Below are 16021 nucleotides of genomic sequence, written 5' to 3'. Positions count from 1 at the left end.
ACAACTTGTATATGTTGTTGGACCATTGAATGATTAATTTAACAGTCCACGTTAAATAACAGACAAGTTCCTGAACAACAACAATGTTTTTCTCGATTTATTCTTCCATATAAGAATGTATTCATTCATCGAATTCAACATTCCATAAATGAATACAAAGTACAAACGTCTAACCATCGTTATTTACTTTCAGGATTACCTAAACAGACTTCTTATTAAAAAACGCCCATAAATCACTCTGATTGGTTCACAGTTATCCAGTGGGCGTTCCCTCAGCTGTCACAATGACACATACCATAGAACTAGACTATTTTTTCTGTCAGGCCGCAAAAACTGAAATCCCCATCGTTTAAAACTTCAAAAATAATTTATTGTATATACACATTTAAAACATATAAGTAGAATCGTTGGAAAATCATGGTAGGACTCACGATAAAAAATTGTCTCGGGATATTTCAAATATCGCCTTGTATAAGAAAGTTTAAGAAATAGTAACCATCTACAACCCACACTCTATCGACGATCTAGTAGACGTGGTCTTTGACGAACAGACCAGCATCCCCAGCCTTTCCTTTGACACTTCCAGCCTCGTATTTACCCATAGACGCCTCGCTGTTGGCCTGTCAATCATCACGGTTAAAAACATTGTTATCCTTTAAATTTTTTCGACTCACCTTAGCCCTGATGAGGAGTTCCTGTTGTCCAGCTGCTACGTTCTCGTCTTTACCACCCCAAGCCTTCAAGACTGATGCTTGCAAGGCGCGACCATAACTGAAGGTTAAAGCCCAAGGTTTCTTACCCTGGTACCTGGAAAACAACAAGAATATAACCCAGAACCCTTTAAACACCTCCTAAACTTACCTGTTCATGGCGTCCAAGTTCTGCGTGGCTTCCTCTTCTGATTGACCACCTGAAAGGAAGGTGATGCCGGGTACTGCCGGTGGTACGGTCCTGGAAAGGGCGGTCACGGTCGCTTTGGCAATTTCCTCTTTGCTGGCCTTGGTTTTAGCGGATTGTCCTGAGGTTACCATGTTGGGTTTCAGCAAGGTACCTTCGAGGAAGACGTTGTGGTCGGCTAGGGCTTTGTATACGAAGGCCAGGACCGTCTCTGTTACCTTAAGGAGAGAAGATGAGATGTTGGTGGTTGTTTTAAAAGGTCCTCACTTACTTTTTGACAACGCTCGATGCAATGGTCGCCATCGGGGAGAATCTCTGGCTCCACTATGGGTACTATCCTGTTGGCTTGACAGATGGAAGCGTAACGGGCTAAAACGTTGGCGTTTTCCAAGATGGCCTGGTAGGAAGGGGTGTGTTCGCCGATTTTCAAAACGCAACGCCACTTGGCAAACTGACAACCGTCCTTCTTGTATTGGGCGCATCTTTTACCCAGATCATCCAGACCTGCAACAATAAGTTAACTCAGATGGTACAACTTCACGCCAACCCTTCCCCTGACCTTGAGTGGTGGTTTCATCCAGGGACCCCATCAGGGGGACCACCCCAGTGTCCACCTTGATACCGGGGATGATCCCCCTCTGTTTCAGCAGCTCGATGAAGGGCGTACCGTCGTCAGCCTTCTGGTAGACGGTTTCGTGGAAGAGGATGACGCCGCTGATGTGGTTGCCTAGGTTCTTGTCGGTGGTGAACAGCAGTTGCCTGTATTTCCTCCTGTTCTCCTCGGTGTTCTCTAGACCGATGTCTGCGAGTCGTTTGCCCATGGTACCTACGGATTCGTCGGCGGCCAAGATACCCTTGCCGTTGGAGACGATGGCGTTGGCGATCTTGCGCAGCTCGTCTTGCAGCTCTGGAGCGGGGTAGTTCCAACGGGTAGGCATGGCTGAAGGTTATGTTTCTGAAACGGGTTCATCATGATGGATGTCCAGAATATACTTGCAATAGGTATCTTTAGCCTCTTGAGGTTCTTCGATCTCAAGTATCTACTGTTAGAATATTTGTACGAGTCAAAGGCTCACCCTGTATGTATTTTAAAAAGAAATTGTGTTTTTCTGCAGAGAAAACACAATATTCTTTCGACTAGCAGTTTATTATCATCCTGGGTACACAAACAAATCAGTAAAGTATGTTGAAATATTTTTTGTTTCAAAAACTGAACGACCAAAGTCCAGTTCAACAAACGTTGACCCCTAAATGATCTTTACTACTTAACAAACCCTAAAATCTACTTTTATTAACGAAAAACAACTGAATAGGCGCGGTCTGTTGTAATTTCAACTCGACACGATAAGATAAGACGTTGTAATAGTAAACAAATTTTTAAGAAACAACTTATTGAAGAAAAATAAAACTTCTGCAAGAGAAGAAATGAACTTGAGGTAGGTAATAACACCAAAGGATATGAAGGTCATTGAATCACTACAAGACGTAAGAGGAAAAAAATAGGAATCCTTTCACTTCCATACAGAGTGAGAAAAGGAAACTGAATGATATGTAACTTTTTTCAGAAAAAAATTACTTCAGCGCTCTGTTGACAGACTTTTGTGTTGTTGATTTTGCACATATTTAAGATATGAACTACTTATGTTGAGCTGGCACTAATTTTTTTTCGTTAAGTTTACAGAGATGATTCTTGCATAATCATACCAACTCTAAGAATAAATTTTATAAAAATATTTTAATAACACCGCAAAATTGATAATTCAATCCATCAAATTGAGGGAATACTTTTTTTTATTGCTAATTGAATGACAATTATAAAACTATCTGATAAAATCATAATGATGAGAAAAAAGTCATTGGAAATTCAAACTTTTTGAGTTTTTCTTTTTTTTCCTTCAATATATTGGAGAAAACTCGAGAATATACAGGTTGTTCAAGTGGAAAAAATTCTATATTCGACGTGGAATGAAAAAATTATGTATTTTACTGAAACTCTCGATGAATTGGATAAAAGATCAAATGTTTTTTTTTAAATTAAATTTCCTTACCAAAAAAATAAATCAAAAGGGGCTAAAATATCATTATTTAAACCTTTTCCTTTAAAAAAAAAACATAATATATGAAAATCAACATCAACAATTTTTTGCAAGGAGAAAAAGATTTCCCTCCCCCTTTATTTTTCCCCCATCACCAAAACATCTCTATCCCTTACTTATATAACAAAACCCCCAATTCGTATACTCACTTTTTCTGAAAGAATCTCGCACTCACACCCTGCAACCTCAAATAACAATTGAATGAAATTGTTTCGACTCCACACTAGAGGACGTAGAAAGGTCACTCTGGAAAATTTTCAGAGGGAAATTCTATCCACCTTCCTTTCCTTCTCGCTCGTTCACGATGAACCCAAGGAGAAAGGCGAGTTTGTCGCTTCTTGATCGATGGGCGATGCGCACGCTACGTGCGCCACCTCTCCGCCAAACCGTTCGGAATTTCCTGCAGTTGGGGAAAAAACTACGGGGATATAATCAGTTCGATCCTTGTGTACAGAAATCCAAAGATCTTTGGTATTTGAATGATAACGTCTAGAAATTCACTCTTAATGGTTCATTTAATTCGTTTTGATTCGTTTTCTTGCACATGTTTGTGAAGTTTTTGAAATTTTTCAGGTTTTAGATAGGGCAACATGGCATTAGCTTCGTTTAAAGTGTCGCAGGATTTTGTCCTTTAAACGCACGTCCGCTAGAGTAGAAAGTCGAAAGACACTGATGCAATGTTGCGAAAGAATTCGAATTTTCAAAAATTGAACAAGAAAACACCATTTCCTCCATTATAATCCAAGTGAAAGGTTTTACAATAAGGCTTGTAGACAGAAAGATTGAAATCTTCAAGTCCACACCGACTTCTTTCACAACTCGTTAATTTCATCGTATAAACATGATTAAACTTTTATGTAATCACCCAGTATCGTAAACAAACGATTGTTCGCAGAAAAAACTCAGTTGCACTTGGAAGAATGTTGTTAGGACTCGTTTAAAAAATAGTTTTGTTATTCGCGTCGTGTTGAAATAGAGAGCTAGTTTGTTACTATAATTTTTTTAAATAATTCAAAGAAAGCTGTTCTTTAGGGAAAAAACTCACAGCCCCACGAAAAACCACAGTCTACCATAAAATAAAATCTATAATTTCCCTGTATATCGTATATAAATCGTATAGGTACTTCATCACTTTGCCAATGTTTCACATAAATAAGAAGATAGCTAGGTCACTGTCCGTAAATTTTCAACCTCTTAATACGCGTGGTCCTTGATGAACAATCCTTGTTCCCCGGCTTTCCCTTGAGCGCTACCCGCCTCGTATTTACCCAAGGAAGCTTCGCTGTTGGCCTAAAACACACAAAAAACCTTAACAATCAATCGAAACCTAGTCACCTTAGCTCACCTTGGCCCTGATCAAGAGTTCTTGCTGTCCCGCCGCTATGTTCTCGTCCTTCCCAGCCCAAGCCTTAAGGACGGAAGCTTGAAGGGCTCTCCCATAACTGAAGGTCAAGGCCCAGGGTTTTTTACCCGGGTATCTAAAAAACTATGTCAGAATTTCGCTAAACACTGAAAAATCACCAACCTGTTCATAGCGTCCAGGTTGCATGTAGCCTCTTCTTCAGACTGTCCGCCGGATAAGAAAGTGACGCCTGGTACGGCCGGAGGTACAGTCCTGGACAGGGCCACCACCGTGGCCTTCCCGATCTCCTCCTTGCTGTACTTGGTGGAGCACTGCGCACCCCCCGTCACCATGTTGGGCTTCAGCAAGGTACCCTCCAGGAAGATGTTGTGGTCGGCCAACGCCTTATATACAAAGGCCAAAACAGTCTCCGTCACCTGCAACTTTATAGGTTAGGCGCGATTTTGACAGGTTTAAACGTCAACCTTTTGACAGCGCTCGATGTCGTGGTCGCCATCCGGGAGTATTTCCGGTTCTACTATAGGTACTATGCGGTTGGACTGGCAGATGGAGGCGTAGCGGGCTAAAACGTTGGCGTTTTCCAAGATGGCCTGGTAGGAAGGGGTGTGTTCGCCGATTTTTAGGACGCAACGCCACTTGGCGAAATGACAGCCGTCTTTCTTGTATTGGGCGCATCTTTTGCCCAGATCGTCGAGACCTAGACACGGTAAATAATATAGACTAGATAAAACATCCTAGCTCATGCTTACCTTGAGTGGTGCACTCGTCCAAGGACCCCATCAGGTTGACCACCCCAGTGTCCACCTTGATACCGGGGATGATCCCCCTCTGCTTCAGCAGCTCGATGAAGGGCGTACCGTCGTCCGCCTTCTGGTAGACGGTCTCGTGGAAGAGTATGACGCCGCTGATGTAGTCGCCCAGCTGCTTGTCGGTGGTGAACAGCAGCTGCCTGTACTTCCTCCTGTTGTCCTCCGTGTTCTCGGTGCCGATGTCTGCGAGTCGCTTGCCGCAGGTGCTTACGGACTCGTCGGCGGCCAGGATGCCCTTGCCCGGGGCAACTATGGCGTTCGCGATCTTGCGCAGCTCGTCCTGGAGCGCGGGCTCGGGGTAGTTCCAGCGTGTGGGCATGCTCCTGTAGATTATCGGGGTGCTGCAACAGGAGAAATCGAGGATTTGAGAGAGATGTTGCCATTTTTTCCGTACCTTAAGTTATAACTCAATCTGACCTAACCTAACATAACCTAATCAAGGTCAGCTTGATGTTACCACCTAACTTAATACATATTTCTTGTCTTAAGGTAGTAATTGCGTAAATTTGATATTTAATCGGCGAAAAACCTGGTGATTCTAATTGAATTTCGTTTTGTACGAGTGAAAATTCGAAGAATAAGATCTAAACCCTTGAAAATTACCATATGCACCTCGTGAAACCTAACCTAACCTAACCTTAGCTAACCTAACGTAACCTAAACAAGGTCAGCTGGATGTTACCACCTAACCTACTACATATTTCGTGTATTTAACCTGCGTCAAGTCAATATTCAATCTGAATTCTGCCAAAAAACATATAAATTTGGTTTTGTAGGTGGAAAAAGATGAAGAATAAGACCTGAACCTTTGAAAATTCCCTTAAGCACCTCGTGAAACCTTCATTACTTAAATTCTTCCCATATTACATAACCGGGTGTAACCAATATATCACGAACCAATTCATTATGCCCCGATCGATAATTACCCATAAATCGATTTCAAGAATATCTTCGACGAGCTCGTATGACTTGCAGAACGAAGCGTATAATCGAAGATCGATTTCATTTCGAACCTACACACGGTTGTAACGGGAATCGTGCATGTAATACGCGGTTAATAACGAGTATTAAAAAATTATTAGAGGGAAATTACACGGTTTTGATCCTTCATCAAGCCCGAACGCTTCAATGATCGCGTGGGTGGGACACGTGGCCCGATCCAGCGATTTTGGTCCTTCGGGCTGGATGAATTCAAATTCGGCAGAATATATTGGTCCTCCGAGCCGGATTCAGTAGGAAGATGTGCGTAATCGATCGGGAGGTCGACAAAAGCAGCCCAGACCCTAAAAAACCTCCATATGCAACATCCCGATTCGTGGAATCCAGACCATTGTACGATCCAAGGTGGCTTGGAGACAGCAGGTTGCCCCATGGCCAGCTAGATTCGCTTTGAAGAACGATAATGATCATCTCCTACACCCAAGTTGCATATAAAGTTGATAATAAAAATATCACTCAACAGGATCTAGCCCTCAAGGTTCGATTTACCATACATAGACCAAGATAACGTTCTTTTAGACTTATATACCCTCAGATGACCCAGAAAGCTTCTAAATCGATCTATCCAAAATTTGGTCCTTCGAGCCGGATGCGCCTAACGCGGATTTTGCCGGTTTCCGCCGGGAAACCAACGCAATCGCCTCAAAAAAAAAGTTGCGTCTCCGATGCACCCACCTGGCCGGCCTGTGTTAGCCTGTGGGCAACATCTTCAGTCGTTCGAACACCGCGGAAGTGTTGAGCGTGCCGCAGCCTTGTCCGATCGAAGGTAGACCGAGCGTAAAAGTTTTAAAATTTTTTTTCGTAGCCAAGATGTGGTTTCGGACCTGATAAGAGTTTGTTGTGAAGTGCGACGAACTGGAGATTTGAAAGTGTCTACTTCGACCGATTGGAGGTGGAGGTGAAAGTCGACGATGCCTTCACATTTGAAGGTGAGGTGGAAGAGAAGGAAGAAGTGGAGCACTTCTTGAGGCTGTCTTAAACCAGCAGTTTGAACACTTAGGAAATAGTTCTATTGAACTCATGGTCTTGAAATCAAATAAGTGTACAGTCTTCGGGTTTATAAAATAGCAATTCAGTAATAGAAGTAGCGCAAAAACATTTCTGATAGACCTAATTGGAAAACTTCAATTGGAAGTCTATTTTATTGGTGCTCAAAGAAGCTTATGGAGCATGCATCTCAAACATTTTACTGGTAGTGTTCTGATTGCCCAAAGCCTCTAGTCCTTTCACTTTTTTTTTTTAAAAGAATATTCAAAAAAATCGTGTGATACATATCTTCAATTATAATAAATAATATCAATCATAAAGAAAGAACATTGATGGTTCATAGCAGATTCGCGAACCTTGACAAAAATACTAACTTTTTCAATTCCAATAAACAAATAATATGAACTCTTTGGTAAGGAACGTTTGTGTCAATAACATGAGTTGAGGAAATTACATATTTTTTGCCATTATAGCTTTTTGAGCATCGATAGATGAAAACGGAGGTACCAGCGCATCCACCATTCTGTAAAGTATTGGAATTTAATTTTCCAAGAGATTTTGGCTCGATGATGGAAATTAAAGGGACGATTTGAAAAAATACAAAATATTCCTTCAACTGTGAATACATCTTATTGTCCTCGCTTGAAAACCCCTGCAAATATGTACAAATTTCAAAAGGAAATCGGGTTTTTCTGGGAAGAAAACAAAAATTAACATCTTAAGCTCTCGACGAGTAGTTTGTTCGTCACCTGATATAATTGTTGTCGAGATCCGTTGCGACTAGTTGCAGAAAAAAATTCGTAAATACGATTATTCCACTGATTACTACAACAAACCGAGGTCAGATGCGTGAATGTTTTCAAATCTTTAAGTGAATAATGTGATCATGATTGCCACGTCCAGTTTTTTGAGAATCGGGAAAAATATCACTCACGAGTCGAATAAATCGTCTAGAAATAATATACAAGGTGTCCCGAGTAAAAGGAGCCATCCACGATGATTTTTTTCGAAGAGCTTCGTTAAATTCAAGTTTTCTATGTGGGACACGTTATTTTCCTCCAGATCACAACTGTATGCGACTGTATCACGATTCCAATATATTCTCGATGCGATTGAGGGCCGGTGTGTATGACGGTCGACACGCCAAATTCAGAAAGGACGAATATGAGTGTTTATATCACTCAAAGTCAATCAGATTGAGTCGTATGCTTTAAAATTTCCATTTCTAGAACGCATTCTATTTTTCCACGAAGGTATTAATTTATTTTATCGCGAATTTGCCGATTATATTCGTCGAACGATAGCGTCTTCATTGTTTTCTTGTTTTAGAAATTAAATTCGTTATCGCGAAGGTTTGAAAGGAAGGATTGATAAAGGAATAATACTAACTTATTGATCGAGTTAGTTGGAAGGTGATAAAGTAATGTAATAACATTTTTTAGTGTGAGAAATCAGCGTTTCCGCACGATTACAATAGTTGAAAGACCAGCAATTCAAGGGACATCGAAAAAATGATTTCCCAAGTGTATTACACATTATTATGATGACCGATAAATTTAAAAAATCATAAATTGAATATCACACCCCCTTAAATCGAAAAACTCACCTTCACAATCGGAAATTTAGCTGTTATCATCTACCGGAAGGGACCGAAAGTACCTAAGGTCCGATGGATCAAACTCGTGAATCTACGGACTGCCGATCGCCCTGTATCATGTAGGACCTCGAGTTTTCGTCGAAATCGAAAGAAACCGAAATAAACCGCACTGTGAATTTGACGGTGCACAATTTGGAAAAAAATTCTGACGTTTTCTGACAATTTTTCAGACGAGAAGACTCGATCTTTACTGAAAGCGAGCACATCGATGTTTTCAACAATGAATACTCGTCTTTTTAGTCGTGATTTAAGGGTAGAAGATTGAGGAGCGCAACATACATAATTGAAAACTCGATTTCAATGTTCATTACGAAAAATTTAATGTTCCCCAACTGCGCCTCCACCATTTAAATTCTGAAGAATTCTCTCTGAGTAATTAACATTTTTTTACAACTGCGGGTAGCTTGACCTTAAAAGAGTTATGCATTCTTCCACGAGGCAAATTCCAAAATTCCGAAAAGGTCACAGTTATGTACAATAATCGATCCTACATATTTTTATCTATATTCCGAGTAAATTGATGCGGTGTCCCTGAAAAAAATTGTTTTCGTCGCGAATATATCTCCTCGGCCGTTTCTAGGAATGATTTATTGTAATTTCGTAAACTGTTCACTTACCTACCGAAAAATAAATGTCTCAAATTATAGGACGAAGAACGTTATTTCATACGAGGGACTATAAAACGAGGCGACAGAGATGAACTCTTCTATTTTTTATCCGAAACCTATGCTGAATTTACTAAAAATTTCTCTCTCCACCTTTGAAACCGAACATAAAAAAAATTATATCTTCCCAATGGTGTTTTAAATGGATCCAAGTTCCAGAAATATAATTTTTTCAGTCTTGTCCCTATGGATGGTAAAATAACTGATTTCAAAGATGATTCTACGAGATTTCTCACCATATTTTTATGTTGAATAATGTTGGCGAATGGAAGGCTACTCAATATTTGTTTTAACATCCTAGAGCAAGCCACAGCTATGACAATAAACATTGGTAATACGCAGATAAATTCGAGGAAAAACAATGCAACGATAATATGCTGTGTAAACTCCTAATTCTTCTGAATTCCACAAAATGATTTGTATCTTAATAGGACGAGAAACAATGGGTTTTTCCCCTGAAAAAGGAGATCCAAATTCTAAAAATAGCCATCACGAGGATTTCCGCCAAAAACCAATTCAAAATTGAGATAGATATTGAAAAAACTATGTAATATCGAGAGTTTCTACCTTATTTCCCGGTAAATCTCAAGGATACCCTGAAAAAATACGGAAAACCTACTCGAATAAGAAAAAACACCCACCATTTCTCAGGCCTTTCTTCATGCTGTCTTTTCCTCTGCAACTCCGCCGTTATCATATCCAACTTCCTCTGGCAACTGGATATATTCTCTATCCGAGCCTCTAAAGTATCCCCCATATCCATTGAAAAAACTCCTGTTCAACTTCCGGTCCCAACAGAAAAAAACCGTACAAAAATACGGACAGAAAAAGAACTGTATGACTTTCTTGTTGTCAAAAAATTGGAATTCTATGAGTACGAATTTTTTTCGTATCGCCCTCGTACATCCACGGAGTTCTGGATTTAATACTTCGAGGTTCAATAAATTGGTCGTAAAAAATTGGATTATTGCCGAAATTTGATTGAAATTTCGGTTACGATGGATCGGAAATAATTGAATGAAAAGTTGTTTTTGTTGTTTTTATCGAAGATATGCGAGGTATTTGGGTGAAAATCGGTAAATATTCTGTTTTTCCCTATCTATCATACTCAAGTAATCTTAGAATTTCGTTTTAATCAATACAAATTCAGCAAGACCTCAGTTAACTTAGGTTTTTATCGATAACTGTTTAAAATTGTATTAGTGTTGTTTTAATATATGTATATTTATGATCGAATAACTTAGGTTCCTGTTATGGGCAGGAAATGATGAAAACCTGCATTTCCTCGAAATATGGCTGACGATGAGGAAGTCCTCTAAAAAAATCGTAGTACTATTGAATGTATACTTCACGGTCGATGTTGTTCGTACATTAATTTTTAACGTAATTGTTCATTACTCCGATAAATATTGTGATTGCTGGCAGGAAGTTCATATAGAATTTGGTCTGAATCACCATCAAATTACACAAAGTACGTACAGAAGTGAATGATTACCGAAAACTAACAATTTGATGTTTCATTGTTTTTCCTCGAAAAATATCACATGGATCTCATCCGAAAAAACCTCATCAAGGTCCTAAAATCATTCACACAACATACTCTAGCTGTTGAGCAGTATATTTCTCTCCTAAGAATGCAGCATCCACGTGTGAACTCCAATCAAACAAATCACACCTTGACAACTCAGATTCTCGATGAAACCTCGAAAAAAAAATAATAACAGCCAACGACAATGTATTTCTCGGAAGATTCCCATAAGCTTCGACTCTCGATCCAACACAATGGCAGTAAAAACCTATACTCATCCTCAATGATGTAATTCGTCAAATAAAATCGAAAGTCAAGTTCAAGATTTCTTGGATTCGTTGTTGTAAACATATATGGAGTGTTTTTACGACTGAATTATTCATGTCACGAAGAGGTATCCGAGAAAAGGATCAAGAACCTTCACCATTAACGTCGATAGCTACAAGGTGACCCAGAAAATCACAATCATACACGAGGAGAACCGACTGCAGTGAAGGTTGAAGAAATGCTGCAGTACTGGAGTTTTTTTTGTTAGGTACTCACCTTTCGAACAATCCTTAGGGCATTTCTGTACGATCTTCACACTCTGGACCGATGTAATAATCCTCCAGGTAAACCTGAGAGTTTGGCTCGTAAATCCCAGAATCCTCTTGCGTCTTCTTCATCTGATACCACGCCTTATAAATCTTGAGGTATCTATCTGTCGGTTCGACACTGAAATCCCCGAGATGGAACATCCTGTATGCATCTTCCGCATATTTTCCAACCCCGTACAACTCGCCAACATTTTTCCAATCCTTATTGACGAAATCGTAAGACATTTTCCACACCTGAGTGGCCCTCGTCTTGATCAAACCTAAGAAAAACTGATTAATAATGGGAAAACTGTTTGTAACACATCACCAGTACCTATTTTTGTAAAATACTGTTCCAAATCCTCGATTTTCACTTTTAAAACATCGTATGGACCTTTGAAGTCCACGAAAAATTTTTCCATGTATGGCAGGGCTAGTAAACAAGAAGTTCTGTTGAGGAAAATCGTAACGACTAGTAGAGCCCATGGGTCGTTGTAATATTTTTCCTCGATCAAATTGTGAGGTGAAATGGGTGGAATCCATTTAGATTCCTTCTTTGGTTCACCCAGATTATTTTCCTCAATTTTACCTACCGTATCTGTTATTTCTTGTTTGATTGTTACGCTTATTTGTTTGTTTATTGAAACTTTGCTGTTATTCATTTTTTTATATAGATATTCGTCTTCTTTTTCTAGTTTTTCGCCTATAATTTCTTCTTTAAATTTGCGTGGTAATAATTCACGACTTATTTTCTTATTTCTGTAAAACCTGGAATATTTTCTAGATATCCTAGCCTTTATTTTCATTAAACGTCTAATTTTAAATCTCTTCTGCTCGAAGTTTAACTTAGTTACCTTTCTGTCTATCGTCACTTCTGAATTCTCCCATGATTCCTCTGATTTTACGTCAGGGGTTAAAAACAAATTGTTCAACACCAATTGGTGATATTTGCTGTCGTATTTTTTCAGGAACGATACATTTACCCCAGTTATAAAAATTTCCTCTTCAGTTGAGTAACATTTCCTACAGAAATTGGAAACTATCGTTGTGTTTTTCGTGAAGTATGGGCTCAGGGTAATGGTATTCATTGTTTCGGTTCCTGCAACAAAAAAAAACTGAAAGAATGACGATTATATTCTCATGAAAATTGGCAAAAACTATCTCATTGACACTAAAATGTTTTTTACGAGTAATTTTCATGTTTTCAAGATGTGAAATTGCTATTCATTATTGTGATGTTTATGAATTGATGCAAATAGTGTCCCTGAAATGTGAAATAATTTTCTATTAATGGCATATCTAGGTGATTGAATCAGTTTTTTCGAGAGGAAAAATTAAATTATTATAATTATTGGAAATGCGCTTTCAGAAAAATTAACAGATGCGTTCTTAAATAAAGATGAGGAAAATCCAGGGTTTTTTTTGGAAACATAATTTATGTGTTACAGATACTGTAGCTCAAATTATTTTTTTTATCAGATGGCCAAACTCACTATATGAAATTTTACACCTAACAATTTCAATACAGCTTTCCTTCTTAATAAAAATTTTACCATGGTAAATAATGATAGTGTTTTTCACAGTGTCTGTGAACATATTTTTCATTCAAATGGGGATTCCATTCATGCTTTATTCGATTGTTTCAAGAATAAAATAGAATAAAACACCAATTGGGCGAATTCATCGTTTTAATTCAACATTATCAGCTCTGAAATCAAGCTAGAGCATACCGAACACCTTGAATGTGCATTTCCAATTGGACAATAAATAATTTTTCATGATCCAATCGTTATTCCATCCAGTAATTGTCGTTTGAATCGTGACCATTCGAAAAAAATTAATATTAATACCCTTAAACAATAACCATAGGAATTTCCATCAGTTCTCCACGTTTTTGAATGAATTTTCCTCACTTTTCCGATAAAATTATTTACGTTTTACTTCAATTGAAAATGGTACGCATCATATTCGAAAAAATACTTCAAATGGGTGGTTTACACAACATAAACAAGGAGACACTGGTGAGTAGTTGAGTAATTGATCATTGGGAACGAAGATAGGATTTTTTGGCCACCCTGTATCGAAATTAGTGCCGATCGAATATAAGCTTTCCACTCCAGCTTCGCAAGATGATATTCCCGAGATGAATTTCAACAGAATAGTATTATTCTTGCATACCTAAGTTCTATTTATAATCCTCGTAATCAAATGGGACTTTACGGTCAATTCCTGTAAGAAATTGGCAATGTTGGTTGGTTAAAAAGTATCACAACACTTCTCGGTCGGCTTTAAGAAACAAGATCTTTTTTGTATAGTACAGGAATTGTTTAGGCGTGGAAATATAGCTAGGAAACGGACCTAAGGGAGATTTTTTTTTGTGTGAAGTTTGGTGAAAAGTATTATTGTGTTGAAAAAATTCTCAGAAACTTCTGAAACGATACAATTCTGTTAACGAAGCATGTGAGAGAGTCTAGACTTTAGGTCAGTAGTAGTAATTTTGCACTTTGATTATTCGAAGAACTTTCATATCAACTTGTATCCTCCAATATGTTATTGTTGGTTTTTTGACTCTTTGTAAGCTTTGTTTTGAAATGTACAATGACTTGTGTGCCTTATAGATCAAGAAAAATTAATTTTAACCTTCACCACAAGGGTGCCATATACAGATTCTATTTTTCCACAGTTTTACCAAGACCAATCCACCCAAGTGAGCTTCCCATCGCCCCTAACCAAAAAACCGAGGACAATCAGGAGATTTCTCACGTCTGAGGACATCTACCACCGTAACAGACCCACCCACATGTCCAACTTCACCAATTTCGTGAGTACGACCAGATTATACCCATTCCTAACCTACCCCCACACAAACTTCATCTAAAAGTCAAATCTGAAGCGAACTCAATACTCAATGAAAAACCCAGTACCTTCTCCCAACAGAATTCCAAGCAGCAGACCTTACCCAGACCAAAATCGCTCAACTTCACACCCGAAACCCCAAGATCAGCGAAGATCTACTCCATAATCGACAGTCCGGTGTCGACAGGTCAAGAGGGCACCAATCTAGCTCAAACCAAAGAGAAGCAGAACGTCTATTCTTGCTCCTCCAGCCTTGTGTCCAACCCTAGAAACGGCTACAAGACTGGCAGCACACAAAAGGTTGGTACCACTCTCACCTTATGGCCAGGATCTCACACCAACTTCTCTTACAGTTGATCCACCAGCAAATAGACGAAGAAAGCAGCGGCTGCAGTTGCAGGTGCACTTGCAAAGCGTCCTTGGAGATGACCTCGCCACAAATGGTCCATTTCAACGAGAAACAGAGCTTATCCTGGAGACGACTGCACATGTCCAGGGCCAAACTGAAGGCTACCTCTGCCACTTCCGAACTCCTATCTGGTTTTGCGATGGTCGCTATGGTGAGTGGGGTTCCCCAGGGATCAGTTCAAGTCCCGAAAATATTTAAAAAAGTCACTAATCGTGATTTTTCCAGGTAGAACTTCAGATAAACGAGCCTACAGGCGTACCAGAATGGTTGTTCGTGATATTCGCTGTTTGTACGACGGTCTTGGTGTCAGTGCACATATTTGCCTTGATGATTTCAACCTATATACTACCGAATATTGACGCCATAGCCAAGATGGAGATTTGCGAGTGGGTTTCGGAGAGTCCACACGAGAGGATGCGTGGTTTCATCGAGATAGCATGGGCGTTTTCTACTGTTTTAGGTGGGTACAGTTTTCTAGATACAAAAACATGAAGATGGCTAGGAAAGGATGATCCAGACTCAGCCTGTTCTTGTGAATGACATTCCGAATGGTATTGATGAATTCCCCTTGTTCCAGGTCTATTCCTGTTCCTCCTAGAGGTGGCGATATTGTGCTGGGTCAAGTTCTGGGATTACTCTTTTCCAGCGGCGATAGCAGCTACTGTGGTGGTGATACCAGTACTGATAATCTTCGTGTTGTTCACCGTTCATTTCTACCATTCCCTAGTAGTGCTTAAGTGCAATTCCAGTTCCAACGATATGGTTCAGTTGGAGGATATGAAGAGACGTCTGGACAACATCAGTAATCCTGTGTGATCTGAACTTTTTTCTTTCTTCGGCGTCTCAATTTGTTGGTAGATGTTTTACCATATAGTTTTTACCCATTAGTCACCAGTGCAAGTTGCTTTATTTGGATGAACTGTTGGTAGTATTCATTTAAGGCTGTGAAACCAAACTTTGTTTAATGTAAGATAAATGTTTAATGACATGTAAGGTAAATAAAAGTTTTGTCGTTTTGTCTTTTTTCTATTAGTCTTTTGATGATACTGGTAGAGCTACCAAATTATTTTTAAGTAGTATACAGTATGTTCTTGAGGTCAAAAGGAACACTTTTTTCTTTACCATTTTGTTTGAATTGGCTCGGTTTGAAAGATACAGGCTGATGAAAAACCATAAATTT

The 16021-nt window shown here is 39.2% G+C and overlaps 3 protein-coding genes across 11 annotated transcripts; 1 reads left to right on the top strand and 2 right to left on the bottom strand.

The window, feature by feature from the left end:
* Window positions 1-348: 348 nt before the first annotated feature.
* LOC123320002 (fructose-bisphosphate aldolase-like) lies at window positions 349-3296 on the bottom strand. Its single transcript, XM_044907131.1, has 6 exons — window positions 3143-3296; window positions 1457-1852; window positions 1169-1401; window positions 862-1115; window positions 675-807; window positions 349-620 (listed from the first exon to the last, which is right to left on the bottom strand). Exons 2-6 carry the CDS (start codon window positions 1833-1835, stop codon window positions 525-527), a joined length of 1095 nt encoding a protein of 364 aa, XP_044763066.1. The 5' UTR covers window positions 1836-1852; window positions 3143-3296; the 3' UTR covers window positions 349-524.
* A 764-nt stretch (window positions 3297-4060) lies between these two features.
* On the bottom strand, window positions 4061-11666 carry LOC123319999 (fructose-bisphosphate aldolase-like). 3 transcript variants are annotated; one of them, XM_044907123.1, is made up of 6 exons: window positions 11545-11666; window positions 5106-5506; window positions 4821-5053; window positions 4519-4772; window positions 4339-4471; window positions 4061-4283 (listed from the first exon to the last, which is right to left on the bottom strand). In XM_044907123.1, the coding sequence occupies exons 2-6, from the start codon at window positions 5482-5484 to the stop codon at window positions 4188-4190; spliced, it is 1095 nt and encodes a 364-aa protein (XP_044763058.1). In that variant the 5' UTR covers window positions 5485-5506; window positions 11545-11666; the 3' UTR covers window positions 4061-4187. The 3 variants fall into 3 exon arrangements, with proteins under 3 accessions (XP_044763058.1, XP_044763056.1, XP_044763057.1); XM_044907121.1 differs by lacking the exon at window positions 11545-11666 and adding an exon at window positions 10115-10287; XM_044907122.1 differs by lacking the exon at window positions 11545-11666 and adding an exon at window positions 8758-8977.
* Window positions 6870-15857, top strand: LOC123320000 (protein orai-2-like). 7 transcript variants are annotated; one of them, XM_044907125.1, is made up of 6 exons: window positions 6870-7093; window positions 14260-14397; window positions 14514-14732; window positions 14786-14992; window positions 15067-15301; window positions 15419-15857. In XM_044907125.1, exons 1-6 carry the CDS (start codon window positions 7076-7078, stop codon window positions 15655-15657), a joined length of 1056 nt encoding a protein of 351 aa, XP_044763060.1. In that variant the 5' UTR covers window positions 6870-7075; the 3' UTR covers window positions 15658-15857. The 7 variants fall into 7 exon arrangements, with proteins under 7 accessions (XP_044763060.1, XP_044763062.1, XP_044763063.1 ...); XM_044907127.1 differs by lacking the exon at window positions 6870-7093 and adding an exon at window positions 10414-10549; XM_044907128.1 differs by lacking the exon at window positions 6870-7093 and adding an exon at window positions 10793-10944.
* Window positions 15858-16021: the final 164 nt, after the last annotated feature.

Source organism: Coccinella septempunctata, chromosome 9 (assembly GCF_907165205.1).
Source record: "Coccinella septempunctata chromosome 9, icCocSept1.1, whole genome shotgun sequence".
NCBI classification, from domain to species: domain Eukaryota; kingdom Metazoa; phylum Arthropoda; class Insecta; order Coleoptera; family Coccinellidae; genus Coccinella; species Coccinella septempunctata.
This window is presented reverse-complemented; position numbering and strand designations above follow the sequence as displayed.